Source organism: Falco punctatus (assembly GCF_963210335.1).
Source record: "Falco punctatus genome assembly, chromosome: 6".
NCBI classification, from domain to species: Eukaryota; Metazoa; Chordata; class Aves; order Falconiformes; family Falconidae; genus Falco; species Falco punctatus.
This window is the reverse complement of record NC_137585.1, coordinates 58,081,062-58,095,815: the sequence shown is the minus strand read 5'-3', so window position 1 is coordinate 58,095,815 and position 14,754 is coordinate 58,081,062. Positions and strand designations below refer to the sequence as shown.

General features: G+C 36.6%; 1 protein-coding gene across 6 annotated transcripts in view; it reads left to right on the top strand.

Moving 5' to 3' along the window:
- The window catches only part of ZFC3H1 (zinc finger C3H1-type containing), a 43,126-nt gene extending 28,788 nt beyond the window's left edge, over nucleotides 1–14,338 (top strand). For 2 of the 6 annotated variants that reach the window (XM_080393832.1, XM_080393831.1), the window contains exons 23-35: nucleotides 114–305; nucleotides 2,292–2,529; nucleotides 3,666–3,771; nucleotides 3,849–4,047; nucleotides 4,521–4,615; nucleotides 5,567–5,677; nucleotides 8,033–8,137; nucleotides 8,238–8,403; nucleotides 9,105–9,205; nucleotides 10,411–10,512; nucleotides 11,100–11,139; nucleotides 13,299–13,361; nucleotides 13,487–14,338. In XM_080393832.1, coding sequence (XP_080249958.1) covers nucleotides 114–305; nucleotides 2,292–2,529; nucleotides 3,666–3,771; nucleotides 3,849–4,047; nucleotides 4,521–4,615; nucleotides 5,567–5,677; nucleotides 8,033–8,137; nucleotides 8,238–8,403; nucleotides 9,105–9,205; nucleotides 10,411–10,512; nucleotides 11,100–11,139; nucleotides 13,299–13,361; nucleotides 13,487–13,624 — 1,656 coding nt within the window. In that variant the 3' untranslated portion in view covers nucleotides 13,625–14,338. Of the gene's footprint in view, nucleotides 1–113; nucleotides 306–2,291; nucleotides 2,530–3,665; nucleotides 3,772–3,848; nucleotides 4,048–4,470; nucleotides 4,616–5,566; nucleotides 5,678–8,032; nucleotides 8,138–8,237; nucleotides 8,404–9,104; nucleotides 9,206–9,775; nucleotides 11,140–13,298 lie in introns of those variants that run through there. The other 4 variants (XR_013929166.1, XR_013929167.1, XR_013929168.1 and 1 more) reach the window with 4 other exon arrangements.
- Nucleotides 14,339–14,754: the final 416 nt, after the last annotated feature.

The following is a 14,754-nucleotide window of genomic DNA, read 5'->3' as shown; positions in this document are numbered from 1 at the left end:
TTGGTGTGAGAGAGGGAAATACAGTTCCTAAAGTGGTGAAAGATGTCAAGCTTAGAATCACAATCTTTGGATAACTAGTATTCTTATTATTAATATGAATTATTTCTCTCTAGTTTTTGAATTTGGAGAATTCCTTTGATGGAAAAGACTACATATGTGGGAGGATGCTACAGTTCCTAATGAAAGTGACAGAGGGAGAAGAAAACCCAAATCTCCTGTCTTTTCAGCTGCTGGAGACTCTCCTGTACAGGGTTCACTTAAGCCTGTTTACTGGAAGACATCAGAATGCTCTTGTTCTGCTGCAGGTAACTTCTAGGTTACCACCCCAGGAATTTTCTTCATACCTTCACTTTTCTAATACCTGTTGCTCCAATAGTGTCAACTTCAGAATAACTGTTCCTTCCCTTATTTGCTGAAGGAATTCTCCTGGAGCCTTCTGTTTTGAAATACGATGCCATTGTAAAATTTGGATACACTCTAGGGGGCTTGTTACCTTGTTTTGCTTTGCTTGTGTAGCTAATAGCCTAGACCACTACATGTCAAAATAATTCCAAGAGAATTACTGTACTACTTTATTTCTGGCAAGCTGTGTAATGCTTTTCTGCAAGGAAGGGCCTGTGAGGAATGTATTGCCTTTGGTACTCAAACGTTTATTGCTACAGAAATTATCAACCGGTAGCTCTTGGGGAAGGACATAGTATGTTATTTATCTAGGAGTGTTGCCCTCCAAAATCTGGAAGACTGTTAAATCAGGCTCTGTTTATCCCATCAGACTGTATTGATCCCATGAACTCCAAAATCTTGGAGTTATCTCGGGCTTTTATTACAACTGGAGAAAAAATTTAGGACACTTACTGTTCTGTGAACGGTAGAAATGGTGAATGAAGGTGAGAGAAACGGAGTGCCGAGTGCTGTTGTGGTTTGAATTAAGGTTGGTTCATTCCTACCAGCAGGTGGCGCCTGTTGCTTGCAGCACCCTAAAACACTTTTCTCAGTTGTGTAGTTCAAGGCTGTAATGCTTTTTTTCTAGCTCCAGTTTAAATAGAAAAATGTAATGCTGTGTTGATTTCCTCCAGAATCTATTCTAAACACAGCAGTGCATGTAACTCTGAATGTTTGACTGAATGAACAAAAAGACAGGGAGAAAAAACACAATTGTGTCAAATTGATGTGGAAATCCAGTGTATATGGGAGAATAACATACACTGGTTTCCCTTACTTTCCACAAAGCATCATTATAAAAGCAAACATATTACTGTATACATTCTGAAATGCATAGTTGAAAAGAATGTTTTGGGGAGATATTATTTAACCATATTTAAGAGAAGTTAATTTCTAACTAAATGCTAATTCAGAGTAAGTAGCAACATGTTGCTCAGAAGATTTGCTTTCAAGTTTTCAGAAGCAAATATTTTGACGGGTGAGTAAGTGGAATTTTTGAAAATTCAGGTTTTGCCCATTACAGGACAAGCGTCCTGCTGAATTTTGCCTAACTTTCAAAGGAATGAAAGTACTTGCAAATTACATTCTTTGATTGTACTGCATTTATCCAGAAAAATGTTGGCACGTCACTGGCTGTGAGATTCTGTTCTGTTTTAGGAGCAGTTGTAATTAGGCTTTGTTTAATTGTATGCTCTAATGATTTTATTTGGCATCTGCCAATTTACTGGGCTATTGTAGTTTTGTATATGACTGGTAGGAAAATTTGAAGCAGTATCCTTGTTTTCAGTAATGATTCCAACATTTTTTTAAACAATATGTATACAGATGGTGGTGCTTTCAGTAGACCTGGATAGCTCTAACTTAGTAGCTGTAAAACTAGAACTTAATAAAAAAACCCAAACCCCAACAAACAAACAAAAAAAAACGCCAAACCCACAAACCCCAGTAGGGTATAGCAAGTTGAATCCAGTTTGTTAATGAGTTGTCGCTAGAGCTAACTTATTATTTCTGTGCAACTGGAAGTAATTGCCCAAGAATTAAGCAGAAAAATGGAGCACATGTTGGGGGATGCATGTCTTCAAAGTCTTACCTCGGTTCACTTTTCCAAATAAAAATCTTCTATACAGTTTTTCTAAACCTTTTATTAGAAATTACAAATATGATTTGAAAACAGTCACACATTTACATAAGGCAGATATAAAAGTGATTGATTTAAAGAATTAGTTCCTGTTACTTCTATGGAAAAGATTTGAGAATATTAAAACTTACTTTTCCTGTTTCCTTTTTTCATTGTTAGATCTTAAAGATTTTATGGTTGAAATACAACATACATTTTTTGATCTTTACAGAATGCTTTAAAATCAGCAAATGAAAAGATAATATCGGAACACCTTACTGCAAGTGACCGGTGCTTGGCTTGGCTGGCTTACATACATCTAACTGAATTCGGCATTCTCCCAGTCAAGTTCTATGATCCAGCTAATGTCAGTCCTTCAAGGATTGTGAACAAAGAGCCATTTTTAATACCATGGCAGACAGTTCAAGATGTGAAGACCGATCCTGATACGCTGTTAGCTTTGTTTGAAGGTAAGATGAAGGGGGTAAACGACTTAATACGTTACTTGCTTTTAGAATTTCAAGGCAGCGCAGTATTGCCAATGACTGTGTTAAGCCATTGGGATTCATCCAGTGAATATTTCACGTTTATTTCAACAGAGCAGTTCAGAAAGTCTGTGTTCTTGGGTAATTAATACATACACTGAGTTTTTCATCTATGGTTCAAAATCATAGCCTTTTCTTTGAACTATGATATTCTATGAAGATAAAGACCAGTGGCTTGTGACAGTATGACATTGCTTCCATAAACCCAAGAAAACTAGCTTTATGGCAAGCCAAGCTTCTGTTGTCATTCTCTCCCTTATCCTCCCTCCCTCCATGGGATATATCTACTGGAAAGTTTCTTTCCTGGAAGATCAGTGTTGCCTTAGAAGAGGCAGGAAAATCTATGTGTTTGTATTCATTCAAAGTTTAAGTAAACTGAATAGTTTTTTTAAACATGTAAAATGAAGATACTAGGAGAAACTGAATTCTTGACTTGTGGTGCTGCCAGAGGTGGACTTCGTAATAGCAATGTATAAATGTCAGTACTTGGTGTGTTAGCCAGCAGTAATATTGAATTGCCACTGAGGCTGTATCTATGCTGCAAGTGGTAATGCAGTGTGGAAATACTCAAGGATAGACTGAGTAGCCCAGCTGTGGGAGTGAAGGTGTCTAGCCATGATAATGGGGTGTTCATTGTTGGGTAGCTTTTTATTATGCTGAGAAGAAATACAATATCCTATATTAGCTTTTGCCTTAATAACTTTCAGCAGCTATGCTGGAAATCCTGGAATATAGTTTTAAATATAGTGATACGCTGCTATTTGTAATATGGCTTTAACATTTTGTTGGCAGGATGTTTTCTGTTTTTTACATGAACAAAGGATGAAACTTGTGGAAGACTTTGGTCTTTGCACTTTGGTGATAAGTGTTAAGAAAGCTTTTCCAAAGATTATCAGCTTCCTTTTTTTAATAATTTGCAAAAGCAGCACTCTTAAATACCTTTCCACACTTAAGTATTTTCATTATTTTAAATGAGACTTTTTTTATTATGTTAAGTCTTATAAATAACTTTGACATTGCTTCAGGTATAAAGGTATTGATTTTATACTTTTGTTTTGAAGATGCAGTCAAAACATGTACTGATGAAAGCCTTGAGGCTGACAAAAGAATAGCTATCTGCTTTCCTCTCTACAGAAACATGATAGCTTTGCTGAAACTTCTTGAAAGGTAAGTTGTTTCAAGACATTTTTAATTTGAGTACTCAACTTTGCTGTCTTGAAAACTTACCTTTACTTTTCTTTAAGGTGGGAGTCTGCTACAGAACTTTGTAGATCTTTATTGGAGCTCTGCCCTAACAACTGTCAGCTCTTGGAGAGTTTGGCCACCTTGTATTTGCAGATGGAGCAGAGTGACAATGCCTACAAAGTGTGGATTGGAGCTTTTGAGAAGAATCCTCAGAATGCAGAAATTTTTTATCAGTTCTGTAAATTCCTTGTTTCACAGGTAATACTCCACTCCAAAACTCACTTTGTTGGTCTATTGGCTTTATAAAGTTTGGAGTTTGTGTGTTGTTTCAAACACTTATCAAATCGATTAATCTTTTTGATATTTTTTGTAATATCTACTACTCTTTATATAGATGGGAAAAGTACAATTGGCAAGATTAGTGACATGACTAAAGATAACTGGAATTAGATAAAATCATAAATATATAGGTCAGATTGTTTTAATCCAGTGTTAATATCCTTAAGCAAGAATAATAGACTTTAACAGTAAACGCTTTAATATGTTTACAGCTTTTTTTCTGCTACCTGCTGACTCACCCAGTTAATCTTCATTCTTTCAAGAATGAAGACAATGGAGCACTGCAGAGATAGACACACCACTTGTTACTTATTGTGCTTAAATTGTTCTTGTCATTTTCAGGTTAATGTTTAATTTTTATTTTATTTTTAAAAAATAAAACCCCAAAACAGGAAAGGTCAAGCAGTATTCTTCCACTGTTGCAAGATTTTGTGGGAGCTTTCTTTGAGAATACATGCCAACAGCATGGTCCCATGGATCTCTTAAGGTACACCTAGAATATTTTTTTCTATTTAAATTTTGATAATACTGGCATTTTTTTTGGAAAAAAAGACAGTCAAAAACTTTTAAACTCATCTGGTTTTAGCTTGGCATGTTTTTCTAAAACTTCAGTGAATTATGATTTGGTAGTTTATAATATTTGTACTTGTTGTTTGTGTATATACACTGAATTGTAAAACCAGAAGGATTTGAAGATGAAACAGCCAGCAGGTTTGAAGTCTGGATTTGGGCAATGAAAATCAATTGTGTGTGCCAAAGTTGTGTTGTGTTGTTTTGTTTTGTCTTCCAAAGCTGTGAGCCTAAAATTGCATCCCTAAAAAGAGCTCAATCCAGCGTTTGAGCATGCTGTTAATCAGCAGATTATTATTACTGCTGAAAAGGCACAGGTTTGTAATTAGCCGGCTGATTTTCCGCTTGACTTTTAGCACCTAATTGGGAGACTTACTGAAGTTTTGAAATATGCAGCTTCCCTATAGTCAAAACAGATGCCTTTGAAGGCCTTCAAAGGAACACCTACTTTGATAAAGCTTATGCAGATGTTTGAAATGTTTTTATTTCCAAATTAGGTGTTAGATTTTATTTGTGCTTAACACTCGTTTACATTAAACTTAGTACTGACAGTGCAGCTTAGCTGATTGTATATAGGTGATTGTACTTGATTTATTTTATGTGGGGTTGGGGAAGTCTGAGATATAAAGCAACATTTAACTTTGTACATAATGAGGAACTACGTGCTTTCTGTATTCAACTATTTTTATATTTCAGTATAATGCTTTTTATATAAATTGTATCTGGATGGAGTTAAATGAAAATCTAGGAAAAGTGCATGTTTTTTTAATGTCCCATGACCTGGACTTCAGAACTAAATGTTACTTCTGCACAGGACTCTTCCATGTAGAGGGATATTCCCGTTTACTACTACTTCTTTCTCTTGTAGATATCTCTTGAATTTTCCAATGCCAATTGAATTTACATCACCTCTCTATAAAGAACATCTTACAGATGATGTTGTAAACCAGCAAATCCCATTTCTGTGGCAGATCTACTGGTGAGACTTTATGAAGTATTTCTGAGAAGCAGCTATTGGGTCTCAGTAAATTGCATTTTCAAAAGCAGAACATTTGTTACTTGCTTAAGGGTATATCACTTTGGGTTCTCTCAGTAAATGATCTGCCATTCCTTAGAGAACCTACCTGCCTGCTGCACGACAGAGACAATTTTATGGAACTGTGAATTGCACAGAAACTTAAATTTTCCACTTGAGAAATCTTTCAGAATTTCTGCCCTATGGAAACAGTAATAGGTGTGTTCATCTCACGAAATTTTCTTTGTTGTTTTACTTTTGTTTTAGGTTGCTACTGCTAGTAGTGTTCCTTTTTTCTCCTGGCTTTCAGTTGTTCCCCTTATATTTTACAACAGTTTCCCCCACTATGTTTAACTTAGTTTAGCCCTGGTCTCCCCACCTTTGCTGACCTACTCTTTCAGCTGCTTGTGGAGCTACTATTAACAGACTATAAAAGTTGGAACTAGCCACTGTAGCAAATACAGCAAAGTGACCTTTTCCTTTGCAAGGGACTGCAAAGGTGACAGATCTTTGTCAGTTATATGCAGGTTTTTTGTTGGTTTTTTTCCCCCCTGTTTCTCCCACCATTCCTTTTGATAGCAGCAGTATCCAGGATTGGCAGGCACCGAAGTATTGGCCATTGGTAACTTCCACTAGTATAACTGTGGTTGCTGAGATGTTGACTTAAGCTGCTTAAGTTTGACACTGAGGTCTGGGTTTGTCCATCTTCACAAGTAGCTATTTGGCTTTTCAGATCAGTAAAAGGGCAAAGATGATAATACTACAGATACTGAGTGAGGATTCCTCAGAACTGCTTCAACACTGTTGCTTATAGTTTTTAATTGGTGGACAGCTTACAAACAGGTAAAATGTGTGGTTTTCAAGAATTCTTATATAAGGTTTAGATTAAGCTATCTTAATGTATTCTTTTTATATTGTCCATTAATACCAATGTAAATTATTTTTTTTATAGAAAATTTTTTCACAAGTTCAATTTTAGGTTTGGTAGTTGCACAGTAGAAACATTGTTAGAAAGACACTTGAGGTCACGCTTAGTCACTCGGGGACCTTAACTTAAGCTTAGTCACTCGGGGACCTTAACTTAAGCTTAGTCACTCGGGGACCTTAACTTACTTAAGCTCAAATGCTCTTGTATTTTAGTATGTGCTTCTAAGGAAAATTAGTGCTTTTGAAGTAAGTACCTAAATTACTTTCAGAGCTAGTAATCGAGTGTCTTTTGTGGCTGAGTTTTGGTACAGTGAGTGCCTGTGTATTTGGGCCTATGTATCTATCTTTCATTTTTTTCAGCTACAGAGGGCAAAAGACAAGTTCACTTTTACCAAGTGAAAATAGAACGAAATCAGCAAAGCCTCAAAGCTCAAGGAGTGATTTTTTACTTGAAAAGATTGCTGTATATCTCTTCATATATGTTTGCACACACATACACATATGCACACGCTGTTCTAGAAACAGTAGCAAATGGGTGATACAGCTTGTGTTCCTGGGCAAAGTGGGAGTAGAATCAGGCAGTCTGATTATGTGACCATAGTCATGGAGGGTTCTGTGGCAAGGTAGCTACATCAGGCCTATCTTATTTTATATTCATGTATTCTTCCTCTTCGTGAGGTGTGTTTTTCTCTGTGACTTACTGAAAGTCTTACCTTTTTTTTTTTCACTGTTACTTTACATTTTGAAATAGGGATTATTCGCTGAATCTTGGTCAAACAATGTGTCTACTTCTCTCTTTGAGGTCCTATATGTTGGTCTGACTATGTTTCTTTGAGGAAATGTGGAACAAAATTAAGGTTGTGGGTTTTTTTTAAACTGTTCTTGTCAGGGCTTTTTCCCTGACATGATTAGCATAGTTCTACCCCAGATCTCCAGTAGTATTTGTTCCAGAACACTTATTTTATTGCAACAGTTTCTGATACCATTTCTCAAGTGGTTTTAATCCAGCTTTGAAATTTATTGTTCTGGAGCTTTCCAAACTCACTCAGGAGTTGTCTCCGTTCTGTAGCAGTCAGAGCCATCTCTATTAGAAGGCTTAATAAATAAAAGGGTACTCTACAGGATTAGAGGACAATTCATAATATTTCATTTCCATTTAAGTTGAGCTGCATTTTAAATTACATGGTTTCTGTGTTACTCCTTACTATCTGCAGTTGAGACTTACCCATTTTAATAAGTTGACTGATAAATCAGTCCATAATACTGCTAAACTGAAAACACTGTTTTTTCTTGCATCTCAGAATGGGGAAGTTCTTCATTGTTTCTTACTCTTAATATGTAAGAACATCCGTTGTTTTTGACATAACCATTTTCAACTTTTAATATTAACAGTTTGTGCCAGTCTCTTCACGCGAGTGTTGGTGAAGCACTGGATGCTTATGAAGCAGCTCTGGGGGCAGTGATGCAGCAGGAGACTGTTCAGAACATCTGGCTGGAGTAAGTTCTTAAGGGAGGAAGGTAAATTAATTTCAAAACTATTAAGTGAAGGCTACCAGAACCATCTTTTTTCTTTTTTTTTTTTTTTTTTTCCTTCCAGTTACCTTGTTTTTATCAATAGCAAAGTTGTTGGATCCAACAACAAAGCTCAAGAATTCAAGCTTTTCACTGACCTAGTGAACAGATGTCTGGTTACAGTCCCCACACGATACCCAATTCCTTTTAGTACTGCAGATTATTGGACCAATTACGAGTTTCATAATAAGGTAAAAAATGTGTCTGTGGACAGTTTTTAATTAGACTGATGACCTTTTAGCAGCTACCCGTATAACTTACCTGTTCAAATACAGCACTAGTAGTATATGAACACTGAGAGACAGGAATTATTAGAAAAAGAAAAAAGTATGAGAAGAGTGGTGTTCTGAGCAGAAGAGTATCTAGCAGTGACCTTTTGAATAAAGGGTGTGTAAGGCAAAGAAACTTTATTATGGTATATTTTAATACTGTGACTACAGCCATTAATGGAAAGAGAAAACGTGTAAGGGAGGGAAGAGGTGGTCGAGCAAGATGGGTCTGCAGAGCTATAACGCTGGCAGATGGAGAACAGTTTTTAAGCTGTCAGTTTTGATCATAGAGATTACAGTGGTTGAGAAACAGAAGAAATAAAGTAGAAGTAAAACCTAGTTGAGCACTTGTACAGACAGAAAAAAATTTTTAGAAATCCTGGGTCCCAATATGCTAACATCCAGTGCATTTCTCTCACTAAAAGCAGGCTAGAAGGACTAAAATATGTGGTGTTAGCAACTTGACACTAACTTTTTATTACACAAAGTGATTTCTGTACTCTTGAGGGATAAGGTTTGTAGGTAGTAACTTAGTCATAATGTTTATGGTTCGTCATTCCATTATTCTTAGCAAAATCAGACAGCGATGAAGTAGATTAATGTTTGTAATTCAAATTCTGCAGGTAATTCTCTTTTATTTGAGCTGCATTCCAAAATCTCAACATTCCAAAACCTTGGAACGGTTTTGTTCTACCATGCCTGCTAATCCTGGACTTGCCCTGAGGTATGTAAAAATACTTGTAATAAAGACAAACAGCTGTTTAACATAACTACTGGGTTTTTTATGCAAGACATGCATGCTTTGCTTTCTACTATAAAAGTAAAACTTCCTCTATTGCTGCATGTTGCTTGAGGCACATTGTGCCTTCTGACACCATCTCGGTCTGTCTTCTGTTTGACAGGGTTCTGTTCTATCTACAGAAAGGTTATAGTTATACAGGAATTAACAGCATTTTACATGATGAGTACAGATGGTCAGAATTTCAAGTGTGTAGAGAAATGTCATATATATATTAAAATCTTGTTGCTACTCCATGATGTATTAAAAGTATAGTTCCAGCATAGAACAAATGAAAACGGATGCACCAGTGCTACCTTGTCTTAACTTGACATTTATTTAGCAGAGAGAACAAATGAAAACGGATGCACCAGTGCTACCTTGTCTTAACTTGACATTTATTTAGCAGAGAGAAACCTACCTTTATTTTGAAAAAAATCGTACAGGAAACAAAGAGTTAACGTAAGATTTGCATTGATTCTTACTTGAATGGTATGTCCAAATGTACTCTTCCAGGATTAGAGTCCATGTTTTACCGTATTCAGCTGCAGTGAACTCACGAGCATTTGATTGAATACTTTTGAAAAGTCCCCAAACACTTACTGCTCATCATCAACAGTGACCCCAAAGAATTCCAAGCAAGACTTGAAATAAGTGTGTGTGGTTGGGGGCATGGGGAGAGTATGACACACCTGCCTTTGGTACATGAAGTTGAATGGCTGCATTTTAAACCAAGTTGCGATTCTGTCTAGATGGAACTTGCAGCTCCCTTAGACAGTGTTGATACTACATGAAATGGGTGAGCAGAACTGACTGAACAGTATCTTCTAGCCACATGACTATAAAACTAGTTAGCCTCCTTTCAAATATGCAGTTACCTTGTGCATGCTGAAAATGGATCTTGTAATGTGTCAAGATGATATTTCCTCTAATTTCACGCTTCTTCATTAGTCTTTGAAAGTATCTTTTTTGTTTTGTTCTGAGAGTGTGTTCAGTTAATACTGTATATGGTGGCTTGGTTTTTTTCCTACTTGGAACTCTTGGCTCAGATTAGGTATAATACACTTTGCGTAATGTGTTTGTATCTTTGGATTGCTTTTCTGTTCCCAGTGATTAGAGCAGTGTTCCTTTCTCATGAATGCCTTTTACAGACTGCTTCTGCGATACTGGGAGGAGAGCAATGTTCAAATTCTGAAACTGCAAGCCAAGATGTTTACATATAATATCCCAACATGCCTGGCCATCTGGAAAATGTAATGCAACAGTCATACATCTGTTTTCATAGATATTGCTTTTGTTTATAAGGTTTACATCACAAAGGTAAATCTGAAACGTCCTTCCAATTGGGCTTGTACTGGAAGTCTCTCTTTCATTAGCTTATTATTTAAACAGTAACTGTTAGAACAGACAGAGGGACTGTCACTTCTTTAAAATGAGAAATTAAATTCCCTCTTGGGGAAACTTACGTGAATGGATACTATGCAGATAAATGATTGATGTATTTACAAGTTGCCTTTTTAATTCAACTATTGACTTCTGTCTCCCCTCTCTACCCCCCCCTTTATATATCACAATAGCAGTAATCTTCATTATCCAGTGATGCTGAACTGATCTTTTTCTTCAGTGTTTGTTCATAATGGGGAACCACTGAAATGTCTTGCTCATGTAAGGTTGTCTTTAAAAAATGGCTATTTTTATCTTTTCACTGTAGATTAACATCATTGGAAGTTAGTCAAGTTTCTTAAGGAATTTGTAATTCCATTCCACAGTCAGTGTTCTGCCAGTAATGGCATTTAAAATAATTCAAGAATAAATATTTTTATATATTTCTTTTCCTCAGAGCCATTGCTGCCGAATGCTTTCTAATGGGACAAAGAGAAGTAAGTCAATACAGCTTACTAAAATGAGTAATTATAAGATTTTGTAGAACTTTTCATACCTTGGCTTTATCTGAAGCAGTGGTTGTCTCTTAAACCCAGCGTTTCTAGACAGTTGTAATACTCCGTGTATAAACACTGAAGCATTTGCCTCAAGTGTAAGAAATGTCTTTGACAATCAAGGTAGAATGGATTATATTGCAAGTAATTGTGTGCACTGTTTGTGTGTATCTTTCCCTTACTGGGGGGGGGGGGGGGCTGTATTCTTCTTCCGCTTTATTTTTCTTCTTACCTGGAGGAGATTGCTAGCACTTCAAAATACAGTAGAGTGAAGGAAGCATTGTTGTGCTGGAAGATGTTAATGACTGTTTTTACAACTAGTTGGAAGGGTGGGTCTGTCAAGCCAGTGTATGTAGAGAGTTTGAGTAGTTCCTGACCTCAGCAAAGACATCAGTTCTTTTTCTCCCCCCAAAATAGCAGGCTTGTTCCTTGGTACTTTGGGGAGTGAAATATTTTTATCGCTCTATATACAAATACAAGAGGTTTGTGGCACAGCAGCTGAGTCGCTTTTCAGTTCAAACAGAATGGATCTTCCTGGTATTGTTGCTGTCACCTTCAAAATATCCTTCTGCCTTTGGAAAGATGGTGTATTGGGGGGCTTACAAGGCCCTGGGTTTGTGACTCACCACTGCTTGTGGTGTTTCTGAGCTGCTACTTTGCTGTGTCTTGTTTTGTGTCATTCCCGTAGTGGCTGATTCTCAGCATCCTTCTCTTCTGTCAGTAGTCTTTTTTTTTTTTTTTGAAACAGTATTAAAGGTTTAACTGAGCCATAGTTAATAGCATGGCTATTGTTAGACTGACGTATGAAATCTTTTCTGTCCTTTTTTTACTGTCTCCTAGAATGTTTAAAAAGAACATCCCCTAAGCAGACAGTCATTTGGTTTGTAAGATCAAATAGTTCAAAGTCAGGAGATATCAAAGGCATGGTTGCCTATTCAACCTTAATTCTGTCTCTGTGTTGATGGTTTGGTGTAATCTGTAATTAGTCGCAGATCCCTGCTTCAGTCATTGTATTAGATGGACTACGTTTTAAGGCGCTGCCTATAGCGAGGCTGATGACTTAAAAAGATCCCTGCTTTGTTTGGTTAGAAAGTTAGAAAACATATTTCAAATGAATCAGAAACAGGGTCCTTAAAGTGAACAATTAAAATGAAGGCATTTGTAGTACATTGTAGCTGGATTACACCCAGAAGAAATCTTGTGAGTTTCTTCTGCAGCCAGTTGACTAACTATACAGTGTGGAATAAAATCACTGAAGTAGGCACACACAGTGCAGTTGAGGTTTTTTGTGGCAATTTAGTTTGGGATGTAGTGAGCACTTACAGCTGTTTACACAAATCAGTGACTGCATCAGATAACTGGATTTTCTAGTAAACAAATAGGCTATTGTTTAAAAACTTACTTGTGATTCAGATTCTGGATTTCCTGTTCCCGGAGAACCCATCATTTTTCCTTGCAGAGGTCATGTAAAGGTTTGCTAAAATAATGTAAAAATGGGTATGAGTATTTAAAATGCCAACAAATAGCTCCCCTAATGACTTTTTGATTAAAGTTGGTACTTTAGATACCAATAGTTGAAGGAGACTAGAGTCTTGCATCCAACATTTTTGTCCTGTTTCCAACCATAAAGTAGTAAAACAATTTTTTTCTTTTTATGAAGTTGCAAAGATTCATAATGATTGTTAAAGCACAGATAGATAGATGCTGAAGGAGAAAAGCCTATGAAACAGTTACTTTCATTGCAGGGTTGGGATGGTAAGCAATAAGCAAGACCTTGAGACTACATAATGAGTGGTGAAAGGAAAATATTCAATAAGCTGCTTCATTCCCTGAGCGTGTTCCATCCTGTGCAATGAATGAGGCAAGAATCTTGTGAAGAAAAATAGAATGTCCTCGTGTAGTTAATCGTGTGCATACAAGGGTCAGAATTAAGGTCAGATATAAACTTGCCTTTGCTTTTAGTAGTGATTTAATGCTTGACTCTTAAACTTTTTTAAAAAAAAGATTTTTAAAAACTATTGCAAGACATTACTGTGCTTCAAAATACTCATTTTGAGTGCATGAAATTGTGCTGACTTTTAATACTTGTGTTTATTTTACAGGTTCATCATTTATATCAGAGAGCCCTTCAGAAGTTACCTCTATGTGCAACACTGTGGAAAGATGTAATGTTTTCTCCTTATGATTTAGTTTGAGGTTTCATATAAATTTTCTGCATATCCCATATCCATAGATGTGGTGATGCCCAAGCTTTGGCTAAATCTTATGTCTGCTTCCCCATCTCTTACAGCAACTCTTGTTTGAAGCATCAGGAGGAGGTAAAACTGATAACCTGAGAAAACTAGTTTCCAAGTGCCAAGAGGTTGGAGTCAGCCTAGATGAGCTTTTAAATTTAAACACTTACAGAACAGAAAGCAAGAATCACTGAACGCTGGGTACGGTCAGCCATAAGTCCTATTAAATGCCAAAATCAGTTGAATGATTCTTCAGGCTGATCCATGCCTAAGATCTGTGTAAGGCAGATGAGTATTGCTGAGCATATCGAGTCTCCAGTCTGCTTTCCTTGAACCTGGAAACAATTAACGTGACCCTCCTCTGGAAAAATGAACTCCCTGTCTGGCCTTGCTTCTGGGCCCTGCCAGATTCTCATAACGTCATCTACGTAAGTATAGTTAATCAAAATGACAGACATTATTTTTTTATGTTTTCTTTTTGTTTTCTGTTTTCTTTATTTTGCTGTTCCTGATTCACTTGACACTCTCGCTGATGCCTGAGAGATCTGTGTTTGGGATTAATTTACTGGGCTGTGTTTACAGTAAAAAGCAAGTAGTCCATTTTGGGGTTTTCCTTTTTTAAACCTTTTTTGAGACTTTTTCATTACAGGATTTAAAACAAAAGCAGCCGCTCTTAAGGAAAGTGTAACTGCCGTGGCCACAAGTATGCTTCTTGCACTTGAAGGCTCTAAGAGGGTTGCTTACTGCCCTTTTCTGCATTGGACTCACGGCAGAGACTATTAAACTTGAAGATTAAAGAAACTATTGCAAATGCCAGTGCATCAGAACCTAAGAGTGGTCAATTATGTGCAATTTTTTGTAAAGAAATTTTAATTTATAATAAAGTTTAACAGTTTAAAGAAATTTAAGATTGATCTGGTTTGTATCGGTACTAACTTACAGTATTACAGGTGTTTTTTACAGAGATATTTTCAATACAAGCTGACCTTTTTATTTTTATTTCTTAAAAAAATAAAATAAAAATCTGTTGTGTTTTGTTATTTTGACCAAAAGGTAGGTGAATGTGGTTGGGCTGCCTGTTGTGGATGCAGAGTAACAATGACTGCATCTTAATGGGTTTCTTCTTCCCCTTGCGTCACGGACACCAATGTTTGTCATGTAACTGCTATTCCCGTTATTAATACCACTTCCATGATGGATAGGACATTTTACATTTTGGCCTTTTCACCTTTAATGAAATGAGGCCCGCTTCCCAAAGTCACTGTGTGTATATTGCAGAGAGATACTGCCAGCCTGCTGAACCAGTGGTGGGGTGGCTCACATG